Below are 20,377 nucleotides of genomic sequence, written 5' to 3' on the forward strand. Positions count from 1 at the left end.
CGTAAGCAGAACCGCTGTCTGTGGTGTCGACGTGAGAGAAGGCGGTGCGTCACATCCGCTGAAGAAACACTACTTTGTCAAGGAAGGGATGACACAGCCGCACAGCTATTTAAAATAGAAAACTGGGTTTCCTGGGTCATAGTTTATATTACAACGAGTGATAAATAGATCAGTGATTTAAATGTCTAAATGAAACCCTTAAAAGTGCCACAGGAAACACAGAAAAAAATTTTAATATAATCCTTGACTAGGGAAGGGCACAAAGACTCAGATCCACGAACATCAGGAGGCAGAACAGCCAAGTCAGCAGACAGGAAATGTTTGCAACTTGTCACACAGAGCTCGCTTTCTTAACGAACAAGGAGCTCCTGCATAAGCCAACAAACCAACAGGAAAATGAGCAAAGGACATGGATGTACAGCTCACAGAACGGGAGCAACAGCGAGCGCTCGACCACATGACAAAATGCTCAACGGCTTACTCGCGAGAGGCAGGCCGCTTATAACCCCGAGATGCCAGTGTTCCACGGGGCTTGGCAAACATCCAGATACTTGCCACCACACGGACGGAGGGAGGGTTCCGGAAGCCTGTGTTCTCGCGGCTGGCTTCTGGGAGAGCAAGCTGACTTCGCGGGGCCTCAGCCTGCAGACACACGTGGCTGTGCGTGAAGACGTGTGTGTACGGCGCATCCATGGCAGGACCGCAAGGAACAGTAAAAGGCGGGGAAGGGCCTTCCTGCCCAGCAATCGGGACTGCTCAAAATGCCACAGAACCCGGGGAAAAACTGACAAAATTAACCTTTTCAAAACTCTGGAAATTAACCAAAGACCCGTAACAGTCCAAGGAGGGTTTTTCCTAGAAAAACGGCCCAATCTTGGCGGGAAGGGCAAACCTTGCAGCATTTTCAGTTGGCTATTCCCATCCCCTCTCTCCACCTCTGCAGTGGCCTTTATAGAAGCCAGCAGCCTCAGAGCCAGAGCAGCTGTGGAGATCCGCAGCCGGCAGCCGCTGGGAGGGGAAGACTGGGTGTGGCTCCCCCAAAGCCCCACCCTCAGACCCTCCTCACTACTGGAATAGTCTGGCGGCTACCTGGAAAACACCCATTCGCCAGGCTTGTCTTTTTCCTGGCCTGACTCAACGGGCTCAGTGTGGATCTGTCAGGAACCATTAGGGATACTGTTAGCAATGAGGCTGCCTGCAGGCAACACCTGCGTGGCCAAAGGAGAGGCTGGCGAAAAATCTCGAAAGACCTGAAGAGTACTTAGCTCTCCGCACTAGCTGAACTTGAGGCCCTGGACAAGCAGGAAGTGTGAGCTAAGACAGAGTTGGCAAGTGCCCAGCTGAGTGTTCGAGGCGTGCCCAACACACACACAGGGCTTTCTGCCAGAACCACAAGACTTCTTGGATGAAAGCATTTGAGGACGTCTCTGAGCAATCATTAGCTGATCACTGAGCTGACCCAACAGGGACTTCAGTGGCCCAGCATGACAAAGATTACAAGTTTCTACATAATCACTCCAGAAAAGACACTAAACAAATAGCAACAACAAATTGTGTGGGGGGGGTCTGGTCCAGAGTTGCCACATTATATCATCTAAAATGTCTAATTTCAACAAAATAATTATGACACACAAGGACACAGGTAAGGATGGCCCATACATAAGGAGAAGAGCGTCAATGGAAACTGTCCCCGAATAAGCCCAGATGTTGAACTTATCAAATACTGTAGGCCAGATCTTATAAATATGCTCAAAGAAGTAAAGGAAGCCACGTCTGAAGAATGGAAATATGAGATAACGTTTCACCAAATAAAGAACATTGGTAGAAAGAAAGAAATTGTAGAAGAGAACCAAATAGAAAATTCTGTACTTGGAAAGTACAAGTGAAATGAAAAATTCATTAGAACAACTAAATATTAGATTTTAGTTGGCAAAAGAAAGGATCTGCGACCCTGAAGATAGATCAGCAGGTCCAGTCCAAGGGAACAGAAAAAAGAATGAAGAAAAATGAACACGGCCTCAGGGACCACAGAGACACCACCAACCACCTGACAGACACATAATGGGAGTCCAACGACGGGGGTGGGGTGGGGTGGCAGAAAGAACCTCTGAAGAAATAATGGCCCCAAACCTCCCATATTTGATGAACAACCACCTCTACATCCAAGAAGCTCAAGAGATTCCAAGGAGGACAGACACAAGGAGATCCGTAACGAGACACATAGTTAAAACTGTCAAAAGTCAAAGACAAAGAGCATCTTGAAAGCAGCAAGGAAAAAACCCAACTTATTGTGTACAAGGCATCTTCCAAAAACCCAACTTATTGATTAACACTGGCTTCTGGTCAGAAACCATGGACACCAGAAGGCAGTGCCATGATACATTCAAAGTGTTAGAAGAGAAAGACTACTAAAAACATATCAAAATCCAGCAAAGCTATTCTTCAAAAGTGAAGAATAAGTTAAGACATTCCAGATAAACAAGAATGAGGACAAGTCACTGCTAGCAGACCTATCCCTCAAGAAACACTGCAGGGAGCCCTTTGGATCAAAGTAAAAGATACTCGTCAAGTCCACAAGAAGCAGCAGTGCACTGGTAAAGACAACCACACAGCCAGAGAGCAGACAGTAGAAATGTATTTTTGTTTGTAAATCTTTTCTTTTCCTGTCTGACTTTAAAGAGCTGCATAAAGCAATAATCACAAAACCATGCTATGGGCTCACAATCTATAAAGATGTCATTTGTATGACAAAAATGGCACAAAGGCACTAGGAGGGAACAAACCTATATTAGAGCAGAGCTTCTGTACGCTCCTGAGACTAAGCTGGTATGAAGCCAAACTAGACTGTATTTACTTGTTCACTGGAATCTCCAGAGCAACCACTACAAAATTCCCCAAAAAACAATAACTCAGTGAAAGACACAGGGGAATTCAGTGAACAACCACCTAACACACACACACACACACACACACACACACACACACACACACAGCAATGGGGAAAAGAGGAAAAAAGACGTGTAGAAAAACTGAAAAGTGGCAGACATAAATCTTTCCTGATCAGTAATTATATTAAAGGTAAATGGACTAAATATTGCACGTGGAGGCAAAGATCAGCAGAATAGATTAAAAGCCATGATCAGGAGCAAGCTGTCTACAAGGAGCATGTTAGAACCAGAAACAATGAAAGCACAAGGGTGGAAGAAGACGTACCACGCAAACAACAACAGTAAGGCGTACGGATATCATACAAAAGAGACTTCGAGACAAAAGCTGTTACTAGAGACAGAAGATCCCATTACAAACGGGTCAATCCACCAGGAAAAATAACACTATAGACACATGTGCGCTTAACAACAGAGCCCCAAAGCACATGAAATAAAACTGACAGGAAGGAAAGGAGAAATGGACAATTCAAGAATAATGGTTAGAGACAGCAATACCCCACTTTCAACAATGGACAGAACTGGGTTGAAGATCAACAGGGAAAGAGAAGACATAAACAACACTATGAACCACCTCGACCTAACACATATCTACAGAACACTCAAGGACAGAACGCAGTTTCTCAAGTGAACACGGAACGTTCTTCAGGATGGTACATATACAAAGTAAGTCTTAAATGTCACAGGACTGAAATCATACACAATGTATTCTTTAGCCACATGGAATGAAATTAGAAATCAAATAACCAAGGAAAATTGGGGAAATTAACAAGTATGTGGAAATTAAACCAACTCCTGAATAATCAACAGGTAAAAGAAATTCAAGAGAAATTAGAAAATACTTGGAGATAGGGGCGCCTGGGTGGCTCAGTCCTTAAGCGTCTGCCTTCAGCTCAGGGCGTGATCTCAGAGTCCTGGGATCTGGCCCCACATCAGGCTCCTCCACTGGGAGCCTGCTTCTTCCTCTTCCACTCCCCCTGCTTGTGTTCCCTCTCTCACTGGCTGTCTCTCTCTCTGTCAAATAAATAAATAAAATCTTAAAAAAAAAAAAAAAAAAAAGAAAAGAAAATACTTGGAGATAAAGATGAAACACAACACACCAAAACTCATGCAATGAAGGTAAAGCAGTGCTTAGATGAAAACTTACGTTTGTAAACCCCTATATGAAAAAGAAGCTAGACCTCAAATCAATAAGCTAATCTTCTATCTTAAGAAATAATAAAGAGAGGGGCGCCTGGGTGGCTCAGTCGTTAAGCGTCTGCCTTCGGCTCAGGCCAGATCTCAAAGATCTGGCTCCACATCAGGCTCCTCCGCTGGGAGCCTGCTTCTTCCTCTCCCACTCCCCCTGCTCGTGTTCCCTGTCTCGCTGGCTGTCTCTCTCTCTGTCAAATAAATAAATAAAATCTTAAAAAAAAAAAAGAAATTATAAAGAGAGAAAACTAAACCCAAAGTAACCCAAAATAAATAATAAAGATCGGAGTGGAAATTAACAAAACAAACAATGAAAAAAATGAGAGAAAAATCAACAAAACCAAGAGTTGGGTTTTGAATAGATCAATAAAAGTAATAAGCCTTTAGCTAGACTGGCCAAGAAAAATTTAAAAAAGTAAAAAAACACTCAGATTCCTAAAATCAGGAATGAAAGAAGAGACACTGCCAGCAACCTTACAGAAATAAAGAGAATTAGAAAGGAATAGTATAAACAAATGTATGCCAGCAAATTATAACTGAAAACTTCTTTGAAATAGACAAATTTCTAAAAATATAGGAACTACTGAGACTGACTCAAGGAACAACAGGAAACCTAAACAGATCTACAATAAATAAAGATAATAAATTAATTTTTAAAGAATTTTATTTGTCAGAGAGAGAGAGAAAGAGTGCAGAAGCAGGGTGAGAAGCAGGCTTCCCGCTGAGCAGGTAGCCTGATTCGGGACTCAATCCCAGGACCCTGGGATCATGACTGGCGCTGAAGGCAGACGCTTAACTGACTGAAACAAGATAATAAATTAATTAAAAAAAAAATTTCTCACAAGGAAAAGCCCAGGACCAAATGACTTCACTGGTGAATTCCACCAAATGTTTAAAGAATTAACACAAATCCTTCATAAACTCTTCCAAAAAACAGAAGAGGAAGGAACACTTCCCAACCCAATCTATGAGGCCAGCACTACTCTGATACCAAAGCCAGACAAAGACATCATAAGAAGAAAAGCATATGGTAATATCTCTTATGAACACAGACACAAAAATCCTTAACAAAATACTAGCAAACTATGTCAGTGGAATCGCAGAATATTAGCAAACCAAGTGCAATAACATATAAAAAGAAATATACATCATGACCAAGTGGGATTTATCCCATGAATGCAAGGGTGGTTCAGCATATGAAAAACAATTCATGTAATGAACCATATCGACAGAATAAAGGACAAAAACCACATCATTTTAATAGATACAGAAGGATATCTGACAGAATTCAACATCCTTTCAAGAAAAAAACACTCAACAAACTAGAATTAGAAGGGAACTTTCTCAGCCTGGCAAAAAGCATCTACAAAAACCCACAGCCAACACCATTCTCGATGGTGAAAGACCGAAAGCTTTCTCCCGAAGACCAGGAACAAGATGAAGATGTCTGTTCTCACCACTGCTATTTGAGATTGTACTGGAGGTTCCTAATTTGCCAAGGCTATTAGGCAAAAGAAAGAAAGGCATCCAAATTGGAAAGGAAGCGTTCTATTTACAGATGACATGATTGTGCGTAGACAAAATCCCAAGGAATCTAGACACACACATGCATGCACACTATTAGAACTGAGCTCAGCATGGTTTCAGGCTACAGACCAACATACAAAGACCCGTTTACTTCTATACATTATCAATGAACAATCCAGAAATGAAATTCAGAAAACAATTTTATTTACCATAGCACCAAAAAGAATAAAATACTTAAGAATAAATTTAACAAAATAAGTGCAAAACTTGTACATTAAAAACTACAAAAAGCTGTTGAAATAAGTTAAAGAAGAGCCAGATAATAAGAATACCCCAAGTTCATGGATCATTAAACTTAATACGAAGATGACAACACTTTCCAAAGGGATCCCTAAATTCAACAAAATCTCTATCAAAATCTCAGGTGCCCTTTTTGGTAGAAACTAACAAGCAGATCCTAAAATTCATTTGGAAGTGCAAGGGACCCAGAATAGCCAAAATAGTCTTGAAAAAGAACAAAGTTGGAGAACTTACTTCCAGGTTTCAAATCTTACCACAAAGCTATGTTAACCAAGACACTGCAGTATTGGCATAAGGATATATTGGTCACTGGAACAGAATCGAGAATCCGAAATAAAGTCTTACATTTATGGCCACTAGATGATCGGCAAAGGTGCAGGGTAATTCAGTGGGGGAAAGAATAATCTTCTCAACATATGGTGCTGGGACAACTGGAATCCACACACAAAAGAATGAAGTTCGATCCCTACCTCACACCATATACAAAAATGACCTCAAAATGGATCAAAGACTTACATTTTAGAGCTAAAACTATAAAACTCTTAGAAGAAAACCTAGGAGTAAACCATGATCTTGGATCAGGCCAGGTGCTTGACACCAGAAGCACACGAAACAGAAGAAAAAATAGATATTGGAGGTCATCAAAATTAACAACTTAGTGCTTCAAAGGGCACTATTGGTAAAGTGAAAAGAGAATGGGAAAAATATTTGCAAACAATATAAGGGTCTAGAACATATAAAGAATTATTTTTTTTAAAGGTTTTATTTCAGAGAGAGAGAGTGCGTGCGCAAAGCAGAGACAGAGGGAGAACCAGGTTCCCCGCTGAGCAGGGAGCCCGATGTGGGGCTCCAGCCAAGGGCCCTGGGATCATGACCTGAACCGAAGGCAGGTGTTTAACCGACTAAGCCACCCAGGACATATAAAGCCCCCTAGAACATATAAAGAATTCTTACAACGCGAAAAATGTAACTGAAAATGGGCAAAGGATGTGAATAGGTATTTCTCCAAAAAAATACACAAATGGCCAATAAGCACATGAAAAGATAATTAAGATTACTCATCATTAAGAAAACACAAATTAAAATCAAATCAAGATACCACTTCAGGGGCGCCTGGGTGGCTCGGCCGGTTAAGCATCTGCTTTGGGCTCAGGTCACGGTCTCTGGGTCCTGGGATGGCGCCCCCTGTGGGGCTCCCTGCTCAGTGGGAAGTCTGCTTCTCCCTCTGCTCTTCCCCCCTCTCGTGCTTTCTCTCTCTCTCAAATAAATAAAATCTTTAAAAAAAAAAGATACCACTTCGCACCAAGATGGGTAAGATTAAAGACTGATAACGTGTTGACAAAAACAGGGAAACTGGAGCCCTCACACACTGGCGGGAATGTAAGGAACACGGTACAGTGGCTTTGGAACAGTCTGCGGCTCACCAACAAGTTAAACGCACAGCTGCCCAAGTAACTAGCAATTCCACCTCCAGGCGTAAACCTAAAAGAAATGAAAATATGTCCACACAAAAACTGGTACACAAATGTTCACAGAAGCATGACTCCTAGCCAAGCGGTGTGGGAGCAACCCAGTGCATGCTAAACAGATAAACGGCATGCTGTGCGCACACTGGGGTCATCACAGTAAAAGGGCACGGGGCTCCGACGTACCCCATGACATGGGAGAACCCAGGAGACGCCGCGCCAAGTGAACGAAGCCGGACACAAAAGGCCACGTGTTGCTAGGATTCTGTCCACCCAGAAAGGACAGAGCCACAACCAAATCAGGAGCAGCCAGGGGCTGGAGGAAGGAGTAGGGGAGTGACCGCTAACGGGGACAGGCTTTCTCCTGGGGCGATGGAAAGTTCTGGAACCAGGTGGTCCAGGTTGTGCAACGCACTTCATGCCACTAGGTGGTACACTTCGAAAGGGTGAACTCTAGGGTGTGGGCGTACCGAGCCACTTTCTAAAAACACAAGGGCAGTGAGGTAGTTGTCGGCACTCTAACGCAGAACCATCACCAAACGCTCTGTGAGCTGGGCACGCAAGGCGCGACACTGAACGGTTCACGTCCCTGCTTGTCTTAAAAACAGTGTGTACGTGAAAGCGTGAGGCTTCCTAGCGTCCCTCAGAGGGAGCGCTGCCCAGGGAAAAGGCGGGGAGCTGGGAGCTGGGGGTGACACGGGGCCGGGCAGTGCGAGGTGCCCCACGCTGCCCATGTCACCTCCAGGCTCTCAGGCAGGCCAGACGCATAACCCACGTGGCAGTGGCCCCCAGGGCAGGGGAGAGTCCGCACCTCTGGGGCGCTGTGATTGGAAGGCGGACTATTTCCTCACACAAAATACACACAACAATGGTGGCTGTGGCTACAGCCCAGTCCTGTGTCTGTGCTCCCACCCTGGTGCCCTGGCTGAGGGAGAAGAGCTGACGGCCAGAGGGGACCACACACACCCAGTCTGGCCCTCTAATTCAGCGCATAGTTAAACTGGTTTGCAAACTTCTCGTGCTTCTTCTGGTCCATCTGATTCATAGCTGTGACCACTCTCTGAACAGCAGCCCTGTGGGGAAAGCAAAGCAAGATGCATCAGGGAAGCCTGGCCAGGGCTCTGGGCTCTGACCGCGCTCTGGCTAGGATCGGGCCCTGGTCCCCGGGGGCTGCCACTCCCATTCCACGCAGACTCCCTCAGACAGGCGACAGCTCAGAAATGGCTGCAGCTTGCCAGTCTGGAGCCTAAAAGTAACTCTGGCACTAACCCTGTGGGTTCCCTGAGCCTGAAGGCAGCTCCCAGGACCCCTCATCTCGCCAGCGCCAGGCTGCACCCTGGAATGCAGGCAGAGCCTGCCCAGCATCGCTGAGGGCAGAGCGCCAGACCCTGACCCTGCCAGCTCGCCCAGCCACGTGCACAGCACCCCAGGACAGTCATGGGGCAACACTGCAGTCCTGGCAGCAAGGCACAGACGGGCAATCGAGCATGTCTTGCTGCCCGGCCTGGCTGCTGTGCCGCTGAGCGTGGGCTCCGCAGGGCCCTGTGCCCAGGAGGAAGCCTCTGAGGCCACCAAGCTGGGATGCCCCGCTGCCCCCACGTGACCGTGTAACCGCTGGACACAACTCCAGGGCTCGGTCACCCGTGGCCTCCAACAGGACAAGCTCATGGGGGCCACGTGTAGGTGCTGAGGAAGCCGCCCTCCTGTCCGGCCCCCCTCAGGCCAAGTGCATGGTGACGCGGGCCAGGAGGACAGGAAGAGCCTCCTTTGCCCCCCGCATGGAGCTGAACGCCCTCCAGGGGTCTGCTTGAGAAGGCTGCCCCATGAGGAAGGCCCGACGGCACCCACAACCTGCACATAAATCCGACCGGGGAGGCCACGGCTTCACGGGGCTTCCTACACAAACACCCTAAACGCCTGCGTCTAGCCAGCACAGTGGCGGGCCGGCAGTGAGAGTGCTGGCTGTGGCCTTCCTGCCCTGGCCCTGCCGAGTTCCCAACTGCCAGGCACATCCAGCTGGGCTGTGGAGATGCCCCATCCCTGACCCACGTCCCCGGCAGCACTCTCTGCTGGAACGAGACCCGTGTGCTGCCTCCCATCCCACCAGCCTTGGAGGGGCCCCCTGCCCGCAGTCACCATGTGGACACCCCTTCCAGGTCAGCCAGGCAAGGGAGGCATACGGCGCTGGCCCTGCCCCAGCGGCCCCCACTGAGGCCTCACCCCATCACCAGGAAATGAGGGTGTTCTGGCTGGTCCATGAAGCCCCTGCACTAGAAGACGCTTATCCTTCACCTTTGGGGTAACCAGCTCCAGGCTCTGCTCCTGAGGGGCCCACCCATGGCCCTCCTGGCTAGGCGCGCCCGTCCCCTGTGGGGACCTGGCAGTCACAGGGAGAAAGGTGCAGTAGAGAGGAGTTAGGGGCCCCAGGCCTTGACAGTATCTTGCAGCTCAGTCAGCCCCCCTCTGGCATCCCCAAATCCAGAGGATGCGGGGCAGGCATGCTGCGAGGAGCTCTTACTTAGCAAACACCTTCTTGGCGATGCGGGCACGGGCAGTGTTGGCCTGCTGCTTCAGGTCAGTGAGGCCAGGGTGCTTCCTCCTCTTGCCCTTGCCTCTCCCGCTGGACCGAGACGAGCCAAGGTCCACTCCTGTGGCAGCCTCCACATCTCTCATAAACTCGGGGTCCTGCCAATCTGCAAAGAGACCCTGAGATTTCAAGACACCCCTGACACCAACCAGAGAGCCTCTCGCTCGAGCCCTGAACTCTCCTTGCCTCAAGGGCCGGCTCAGCTTGCCCACTGTTGGCCAGCGACAAAGGGGGCAGTCGGCAAGGCAGAGCTCACCACCCCTGTCCTGAGGCCCACAGGCCCCTGCGCCCACAGAGGCCAGAAAGGAACTGGGACAGGACCCAGAAGCCTCCTCTGGGGCAGGGGCAGGCTACTTCCCAGCCTCCAGCTGGACTGGGCCCCACCAGGTCCCCAATTATGGCGGCCAGACCCATCTGTAGACTGGCGTCTGTGGGCAGCAGGGGTGGCCAGGGCCAAGGGGTCAGCACGGGTGAAGCTTTCTTTTTTACTGGTCCAGAGATGACTTAGCAACAGGCTTCAGCAACGAGGGGGTCAGTTCACCTCCCGGACAGCTCTGCCCTTCCTGCCACATGCAGTCTGCCATGGCCCAGGTCAGGCAAAGCAGCAGGAGACAGTGCTCCACGTCCCACAGAGCCTGGCCTCACCAGCCCGGGGCCACGCCGTGGCCAGGCCAGCGTGCCCATCGGCCAGGACTGAGGGAAGCTTTCACTGTCTGATGCCCGGGCTTCTCAAGGCCCTGCTACTTCCCTGGCTGCTCCTTCCCACCTTGGCATCCGCTTCCTGGTCCCAGTGGGGGCTGGTCTGCCTCTGAGAGTGGAGTCGGGCTCTGTGAGATAGCGCACCATCCAACCTGGCCACCCGAGGCAGGCCATCCCGGTCAGGGGTGCGACAGCACAGCCCCCCTCACGTGCCCAGACCTACGGACACCGAGCCCGGCTCGCAGAAGGGTGCCAGGCGCCCCACACACCGACGGCACCCGCTGTGCCCACGGGAACCCCACGGAATGTGCGCCCCAGACAGATGGATGGCTAGGCCTCCCCAAGTTGATTTTTTGAAGTGAAGGAGTACAGGGCTGCACAATTCACATCCAGGAATGATTAATCCGAGATTAAGGAAAACCGTCTAAACAGTTTATCTCCCGTAATAAGAAGGCGCCACAGTTTAGGGGCCCAGTGAATGGAGCAATTGTTTAAACACCACGGAAAAATACCGGCACCCGGTGGAGATGGAATGAGCATCTCAGTAAAATGAAGGAGCAATTTAAAAGCCTTTGAAGAAAATCAATAGATGCTGGGACCGCACGGCCTTCCTGTGCGCTGGCGGGCCCTGGAGCTCGGCGCGCATTGTCACCAAGGTTAGCGCCAGGGAAAAGAAAATTGCCCCGCGTGCGAGGGAGGCGGGGATCGATACTGTAGTTAGTAAAGAGATGCTATTTCACATCTGACTGGCCAGCGCCGGCCCACGGCCGCGGCCCGATACCTGTTGTTAACAAGTCACCGAGGGCTGGAGAACCAGATACTCTTCAGGGCTGACACAAAAAATACGCACTTAATTTGCTCCTGAGCGTGAGCCACCAGCGAAGGCCTCGCCCCGCGGATTAGCAGGTCAGGGGCCCCTCCCTGCTGCTGTCCACGGCCTGGGGGGCTCAGACTCGGTGTCAGCCTGAAATCTCGTATCTGTCGGGGGAAAACCCCAGTGATGACGACAAGCGCAGCCTGGCTGGGACCCCCCCCCCCCGCCCCGTGCAGGCCAGTGCTGCCCCCATGCACACGCTCCCTTCATCAGGGCTCTGGGTCGGCAAAGTGGCTTTCTTGGGACAGCGAGAGCCCCAGGCGGCCGGGACCTCCAGACCCTAGCCCAGGCTTGACAAACCACAGAGACACTGAGATCAGGGGTCTGGTGGGTGCCCCCCCCATTCCAAGCGTGCCCACATGCTGCCCAGACAGTGACGGCCACTTCTAGGGGACATCACGTGGCCCTGTTGTTCAGGGGTCCTTGGGAGTCACGTGGCAGACAGCACGTGGCACGTGCCCAGCACAGGGCGCCAACACGTGTATTGGGTGGAGACAAGTTCCCCAAATTGTCCTGAGAATAAAGCTTACGTGGTTCGAGGCCTGGAGCTAGCATATCAGCCAGGACCCTGAAACAGCCAGGCTCCCGAGGCTCGGGGCTCAGGGCCTGCCTGAGACGACCTCACATCTGCCCAGACACGCACGCGCCCGCCCCCGCCCCCCCCCCCCCCGGCATGCCCGCACGCGCACGCCCACGCCCCAGACCTGCGGAGGGAGCGATGTGGGCAAGGCGACGGGGCACGTGTCTCTCTGGCAGGGATGTGCTGCTCTCCTCTCTGGGGCACGGGTTTCAGCCAGTAACTTTTCTTACCTCCACTCCCCTATTTCCTTAAAAATGTGATTCAGGACCCAGAACCCGAACCACCAAACAACACAGGGGTGGTTCCTGGCCGTGAGTCCGTGTCTCCCGGTGGCAGCAACACGAAAACATGGCCCAACTAGAAGCCTGTGTCCCCCATGGTGCTGCTATGCGTTACGACCGTGCTGGAGGTGGCAGGTGCCACCAGGGTCCCGGGCCGTCCCCCCACAGCACCCGCCCATCGCTCCAGCCCCCAGACCTACCCGCACGCCCTGCCTGCCTTTGCAGCTGCTGCCTCTGCTCCCAGGCCCTATCCTCCGGGTGCAGGGGCCGGCCCGCGTCGTCTCTGGGGATGATCTTCCCGTGGAAAGGGCACTGTGATGAAAAGGAGAGCAGTTCTGACGGCAGAGAGGCTGGGGCCTCCATCAGCCTGGCCAAACCCACCACCCTTCACACTGGCCACCTGGCGGTCAGCGCAGGGCGGGCTCAGGAGGACAGCAGGGACGTGGGAACACATGCAAGCACCCCAGGTCCCGGGTGTCGACTCCCAACCCCAGGCACGAGGCAGTGGCTAAGCGACGCCTGCCAGCCACAGACAAGCCCTCCCTGGGGAGGGCCGAGGCCAGCTTCACACTGACCGGCTGGAGCCCGGCACTCCACCCGGCCACCCTGTCCTGGCCCGGCTGGGCCTGCAGCAACCGTCCCGCGTGCCTGTGGCCCTCACCAGCCCCGGCCCCCGCCTCACCTTCAGCCGGTCCTGGCGCTCGCAGAGCCGGCCGTCGGGCCTTGGGGCGCGGCACCGGTGCTGCACGGGCTCGAACTTCCCGGCAAAGGTGATGTAGCGGCTCTGCAGCATCTCCGAGACGGCGGCACTGTCCACCTCCGCGTCCACCTCGCTGGGCTTCCAGAAGCGGTGCTCAGAGTCACACCTGCAACACCAGACTCTCAGAGCCACCACAGGGATGCCGCCGGACCGCGTGGGGGCAAGGCCCGGGCCGGGCAGCCCAAAGAGAGCAGACCGCGAAGACTTCTGGACCCCGTCGCAGGTGCCACAAGTCAAACCTCGAGAGTCCTCCCCGTCCACAGCTTCCATGGCTGCCCCCAGCCTGGCAGGACAGGCAGCGTGAGGGGCGGGGGCTCACCTGGGGGGCAAGCTCCCCGACAGGTTAAGGACTGGATGCACTGTGGCCCCTTCTCATCTGCGGCCCCACAGAGCGCGTCAGCCAGCACAGCGAGGGGACAGCTCCCCAGGAAGTCCTTGCAGAGCCCCAGGCCTGGCCCGCACCGAGGTCTGAGTCAGGGCACCAGAGGGGCGAGGACAGGCCAGGAAGGGCCCTGGGCCCAGGAAGCCCATCCTTCACACCCACGATGCCAGACTGCGTAGGACGATGATGCAGGACGTCTCCCCAGGGAACTACCGGAAGGTTCAGAAAAAGTCCCCAAACCCCCGGGGCACAGTTCTATGGTCCCACTAGAGACTGTGTGTGGTGAGCACCCCCGCAGGGACTGTAAGGCAGAGTGAGGCCCTGGGCCCGGTGCTGTGCTCACTGGCGGGGAAAGGCGGGACCAGACACAGCCACACTCACTTGAGGATCTTCCCAGCCATCGGCTGCTCCTGGCCCCAGTAGCAGAGGTCCACTCCAAAAGGCACAACAGGCGCCCGGGCTCGCTCTGCGGCCAGCTTCCCGGCCTCTGGTCCCACTGGTGCCCTGGAGCAAGAACAGCACACACTGGGCGTGCATGCAGGAGCCAGCCACAGCCACCTGCCTCTCCCTCTTGTCCTCCACCCTCCCCAGGAACAGACGCAGAGCCCCTGGGTCACCACGTTTGAGCAGCGACCTCTGCCACCTTGGGCCCGGGCTCCAAGGCAGCCACCGGAGGCTGTAGGAAGCCAGTGCCAAGCCCCAGCTGTCTCCAGGGAGCTGTGCAGGGAGCTGGTCTTGGATCTTCGGTCTCCACCCTGGGGCCGCGGGTGCCCTGACATCCGCCCCCTGCGCCCCGGCTGACACGCCAGCTCTCTGAGGAGCCCCTCTATCCCGCGCCAGCCCTGCCCTAGGCGCAGAAGCTGGAGGGTGCTCGCCCGGCCAGGGCCACACAGGGCCGCATCCACACAGCTAGAAGGGCCTTGGCAGGTCACCGCCCCGGGCAGAGTCAGGGCGTCTGGAAGTCACCTGGGGCTCGGGGGAGGGGGCAGGCGTCCATGCAGCTGATGCAGCTGGGCAGCAGCAGAGGTGGGGTCGTGCACCTCCTCACCCCTCCGTGTCGTCTTCCCCGCCTGCAAGCCCCATGCAGCTGGGTCCTTCTCCAGCCCTGGAACAGAGACGTGTTGTTTCCAGCCACCGTTCCCACGACCTCAGACCGACCCCGGGGGCACCGCGCTCCATCGCAAGGGCCTGCACAGCAGTGACTGCACGTGTTAGGCCACAGCCAGGCTTCTCGCGGCACCTGCTCGGCAGCCAGCCGGATGAGGCCACCATGCTGGTGTCTCCCAGCACCTCCACAGGAGACAGCCAGAGGTGAGGGCCCAGGCCGCTGACCTCCGCAGGCCAGCGTCCACCCCTGGGTCCTCAGAACAGGGTGAAAGCAGGTTCCCCAACACTGTCAGGGTCCTCCCTGACCCCTGCGGGCCCCTCTCTGTGGGGTGCACAGCCACACTGCCCTGTCGCCGTGCAAGCCGGGGTCCCAGGGCTGCACCCAGTGTGACGACGTCACCAGAGTCGTGCCCCCCATGGGCATCACCCCCACCCCAAACTAGCTGTGGGAGCCAAGCGCCTGGACTGAGCACTCCCCCTGCAGGCTGAGCACAGCTCACAGGTCAAGGACGGTGAGCTGCCAGGAAGGAAGGAAACAGGCTGAGCGGCATGTCCCAGAGGACGAGACGCCAAGCAGATCAAGTGTGCTGCACACTCCCCAAGGGCCAAGGGGCCCGGAGCACATTGGAGCTTGGGAAGAGGAGGGGAGAGTGGGGACCCCCCCCCCCACGGAATGAGCTGACGACGCACCAGGCAGGTGGAGGCACATGTGAAAGGCGGGTACCGTGGGCAGTGGGCGGGGGACGAAGCCAGGGGGCAGCTTTCACAGCTCAAGTTGGAGACCAAATGCGCAGCACGAGGTGTCAGCGTCCTTACTACTGGACCCCGGAGGCACAGAGAAAATTACTGGAGTTTGGAAACGGCTGAAGAAATAAGACACCCAATTTTCCTGGTATTTGGGAAAGACCAAAAGGGCCCGGTGAGTGCCAAGAAAGAAACGGAGAAACCATGACTGGTAGAGTTACGAGGAAATTTAGAGACGTTAAGGATGAAGAGAAAGATCCAAGCTTCCCAAGACAAAGGGCAGATACCGCAAAAGACAAGCATCGCACCGCTACCAGCGTTCTTAACAGTGACGGTGAGCGCCAAGTCTCAGGAGATCGTCCTGAGAAGGCTGAAGGGAAGGACGTTCACACGTAGCGCTGTCCATCTAGCTCACGAGCATCTCGCGGTGCCTGTGAGGGATGGCCTCGCACACACAAGACCCCTCCCGGAGCCACCGGAAGGCCTGCTTCGAAAACACTCTTCGAGCAAGTAATCGATCCGTCAGGGAGGAAAGTGAGTTTGGGGCAAGGCGCGCGAGTGTAAGTGCAAAAGCGATGGCTGTGCCTCTTGCCGCACACCCAGCGCCAGAGCTGAGCGGGCACCGGGGCGAGCACGGTGCGGGGCTGGGGAGGGCCACGGAGGGAGGGCAGTGCAGACGCCGTCACGCTGTGCCCACGACTGTGCATGTAAAACATGAGGATGAATCTTCCAAAAATGAGAGAGAACCCTCAGGAAAAATCGATGATCTTACAATTTTATTAATATTTAATGAATATTTTAAAAGCTAGAAGAAAGGTGAGAAAAAGAAAATACAACAAGTGGGCAATAAAGTACCTGGAACATAGAGCAACTAGGAACGATTCGTTAAACGATTAAACTCAGCTAAAAGGCAAATTAGTTCTAAAACCTTCAGCAATTTGTGGTCCACACGAGACCCAGTAAAACAAACGGTCAACAAAACAATGACGCTGAAGATGGCCACGCGGACTTAGCCTGCAAGTGGGGCAGAGACCGCGGGGACAGACAGCAGTGTCGCCGGCACAGCCGGGTTTCAGGCTCAGAACGCACACACGGGGGGAGATGTGGCGCACGCAGTAAGCAGCTCCGGGGCTCGCCGTGGCCGGCTCTTCGGACCCTCACAGAACAGATCAAAAAGGCCAAATCCACAGCCGCAGGGGGCGCTGCATCCGCGAAACCCTTTGGAGCACACGCACGCCTCACAGGACCACCAGGCAGGAGGACCGAGGGGACCTCAGGGTCCCCCGACCACGTCCCTGGGCCACAGAGCAGTCAGAAGGAGCAAAGCAAAGGGCGGTGGAGACCCAGACGTTGGGAACTGACACACACACTCCGACACCCCCTCCCTGAGCACACAGCTCCACCCAGCACCCCTGACACCGACTCGTGAATACTGGATTTTGACAGAAAACTGGAAGGGACGTGGCAGCACTGAGGACTGGACACCAGGGAAGGCTTCCCAGCCATTCAGGACACAAGGAAGGGCCTCGCTGGGCTGGTGCCGCTGGGAGGGACCGCATCTGCTTCAGGTGTGGGCACTCTGCAGCAGGGCAGCCTGACTCGACCCGGAGACGGCCACCCCAGTCCTTCGCAGTGTCGAGGGCGTCAGCAGACGGGCCGCTTTCTGCGCGTGGTTTTCCTGGCACGTGGCCACACGCACCTGGTTTCGCGGGGTTCCAGAAGCCCACAGGCCCTTCGCAGGAAACATCTGCCCTCACCTACTCCCGACGCCCTGCCAGCCTGCCCGCTGCCCTTTCTCAGGTTCCCGCGGCTGAGAGTGGAGGACAGAGACACTAGGGCCTGATGGGTCTCCCAGGGTGGGGACCCCGGACCAGGCTCCATCATCACCATGACGCCCTAGCCCCAGCTCCCCAAAACTCCCCCAACACCCCTACTCGGGATGCTGACGAGGCGTATCGCTAACTGCCGCAGAGCCTGTCACGGTCCGTCAGCCCGAGTGTGCACGCACCACATGCACGCGCCCGGGGCGGGGGGGAGGGGAGGGCTGATAAGTGGGCATTGTGGCATTTAGATGGATACAATCACAGCCTAAGGATCAATATGAGAATTCCTAGGAGTTACAAGAATGAAATATATTTTTCATTGATTTGTTGTTTTAAACCATTAAAAAGATGGGTAAGCGTGTTAGAGCAGAGTAAATACTCAGGGCGCTAAAAACACTACCATTTTCACATTGTTGTAGAAAATCAATCTCGCTGACACACGCTTTCAAAGTAAAACCCCAAAAAGCAGTCGGCCTTCCTCAGGCCCGGGAGCGAGCATTCGAGGCGGAGCCGGCGGCCACGCACCACGGCCGCACAGCCTCGCCAGCTGCGCCCAGCCGTCCGAGGGCGCGGGCCTCGCCTACGGAGCCCGGCTCAAATTTACTCCCACGGTTGCTTTTAGAAAGAATCCTACAAATGCCCAAATCCCCTTTTTTGTTTAAATTGACCAAGTGGCACCCATTTGCCTGGAGCAGTAAGGCAGACAGGGCGGGAGCGATGAATCGATAGCGGGAAATGGAGAGGCTGCGGCTTCCGCGCGGAGTTAGGCCGCCGAGCTTGACATTATTGATTTTACCTAGTTCAGCTGGCCTTGTAATTAAAATGTAAATTTGAGAAAGAGATTATGTCCTGACAGAAATGGTAGGATTAAGGGGAAGATAAAAGCCCCTCGGTGAAAATTCAGAGAAAGAAATGAGCAAGAAAAAGCACCAGCTTCCGCAGCCGTGTGGATTTAGACGTATCTACTGCAGGTTCGCCTGCATTTAATTGAGAAAACAGTGGCGGAATATAAACCAGTGTTATGAACTGACTCGCCCCGGCACACTTCTGTGTTTGGAAACCTCCAGGGCCCCCGGGCCCGCCGGGGGTCAGAGTGGGACTTAGGGTGGTGGCCAGGGCGGCCCCCGCATGGGGGCACGGCTGTCTTGGGGATGCAGTCGACCCTGCACAGGCTCGGGACCCTGCGGCCCTGGCCAGGCTGGGTCCATCGCTGCCCAGACCCTCCGTAGCCCACCTGTCTGTGCAGATGGGCGGCACGTGGCCCAGATCCACGTCAGCCGCCGGCATGACCTTCCAGGTTATGGATAGGATGTTGGGAGCCTCTCAGAGAAAAGGGGTGAGCCAGTGGCAACAAGACCAACGGGGTCTCTGCCTCCCTCCCTGGGCTCCCAAGGTGCCCTCCACGGGGCTGGCGTGGCCATGGGCACCAGGGTCTCGGGCCCTGCTGGCCTCAGGAGGAAGGGGATGTCAGGGGCCACAGGAGCGCAGAAGACGCATCCCGCCTGCCTGCTGCTGGACAAACACCCCAGAGCTCAGTGGAGGACGTCTGCAGACCGTTGGGATCAGGACTATCTCAGTGGGGACAGCTTATCTCTGCTCTGTCGTGGCTGGGGCCCCAGCCAGCAACACCTGGAGGCAGGTTCACCCACTGTGGTGCCAGGGCTGGGCTGAGTCCAGGCGTGTGTCCTATGAGCATGGCGGGCCCCTCTGCCATTCCTGGTTAGCACCTTGCCAGCTGGAGTGGCGGCAGCCCCACTGTCCCTGCTGGGGGCCGTGGCCTCCGTGGCAGAGTAGACGTGGCGCAGACGAAGTGTTCTGCGGACTACAGCTGTGCTCACTGCTGTTATCAGAACTGGCCACCAAGCATGGCCCCAGGCCAGAGGCAAGCTCTCCCTTCTGTGGAAAGGGCTCAGTGCCCTCCAAGCAGGACGCGCTGAGGGCCAGGGCAAGTGTCTGCAGCTGGGAAGCCTCGGTGAGATGACTAGCTGAGGGTCAGTGTGGGGCTTCCAGGCACTAGAGGCAGGGCCCAGGGCCTCAAAGCCTCTGCTGGTCACCTTGCCAGCCTCCGGTGGCGCTCAGGCAGGGGCTGCCTGTCACCAGAATCCTCCGCTGCAGAAACCTGGAGAAGTGACCACACTGAGTGGTCTGTTCCCTGGCGATCCTGCCCCCACTGCCCACTGTCCCAGCCTGAGCACAGGCGGCCTCGGGTGTGGCCGGGATTCTGCTGGTCTCCAGCCTGGGCATGCACGGGAGGGTGGTCACTGCCCCTAACAGCCTTAGGCAACCCCCAGGTACCTTGTAGAACAGGTGAGGCCTCTGGCCACAGGGAGCCCCTGCTCTGGGGGGGGGGGGACAGCAGCATAAACCGGGGATGGCAGAAGGCCATTTCAGGCACAGAAGAACGAAGGGCAGGAGGGTTGCCTAGTGGTCAGAGGAAGACCCAAAAGCTAAGAAGTGAAGGCCTGCATGGCTGGAGCAGAGGACGAGGCACGCAGGCGGGCCCTGGCAGGCAGGGAGCAGGGGCTCACTGCTTCCGTGTCCACTCTGGAGCCTGGGGAGAGGTCACCGGGCTGGCGGAGGGCAAGCAGGAGACGAACCGGGGCTGCACGAACGGCAGGCGTCAGGTCTGGACGTGCTACTTTGGCGTGATGCCCCTACTGGGCCACAGCACCACCCCCGAGCTGCCCGCCGTCTAAACTCCGTTCCCAAATTCACGTTCCACCTTACAGACTCAGAGAGAAATCCACCGGCCTGTTTATTCACAAAAGCCATGGGTCTTGTTTTTATTTGCCTCCTGTGTGTGTGCTGGGTAGATCCCGAGAGCACACACCCCTTCTCGCCAGACAGCCACCATCCTGGGATGCAGACAGGAAAGGAAACCCCAGACAAGAAAGACCAGTCACAGCTGGGCCTTCACTTCCCAAGGAGCAACCCTCCTCCACCACGAGCTGCAGAGGTGTCCTGGGCCAGACGCGGAGTCCGTGACTAGGCAGACGGTAAAGCGGGGATGCCCCAGCCAGCGGGACCTGGGAACCAAGGAGCCTGGAGAGCGGCCACCAGTCTCCCGCCACCTCGGAGTCAAACCGCACACCCACAGCACTCTCCCCGGGA

General features: G+C 54.6%; 1 protein-coding gene across 6 annotated transcripts in view; it reads right to left on the reverse strand.

Moving 5' to 3' along the window:
• Positions 1-212: 212 nt before the first annotated feature.
• Positions 213-20,377, reverse strand: part of UVSSA (UV stimulated scaffold protein A) — a 35,321-nt gene continuing 15,156 nt past the window's right edge. For 2 of the 6 annotated variants that reach the window (XM_045774768.2, XM_045774767.2), the window contains exons 9-14: positions 14,559-14,697; positions 13,974-14,096; positions 13,133-13,316; positions 12,651-12,762; positions 9,948-10,122; positions 213-8,502 (exon numbers count right to left, since the gene is read on the reverse strand). In XM_045774768.2, coding sequence (XP_045630724.1) covers positions 8,409-8,502; positions 9,948-10,122; positions 12,651-12,762; positions 13,133-13,316; positions 13,974-14,096; positions 14,559-14,697 — 827 coding nt within the window. In that variant the 3' untranslated portion in view covers positions 213-8,408. The other 4 variants (XM_045774769.2, XM_045774771.2, XM_045774770.2 and 1 more) reach the window with 4 other exon arrangements.

Source organism: Ursus americanus, chromosome 8 (assembly GCF_024610735.1).
Source record: "Ursus americanus isolate L20-20 chromosome 8, mUrsAme1.1.p, whole genome shotgun sequence".
Taxonomy (NCBI): Eukaryota; Metazoa; Chordata; class Mammalia; order Carnivora; family Ursidae; genus Ursus; species Ursus americanus.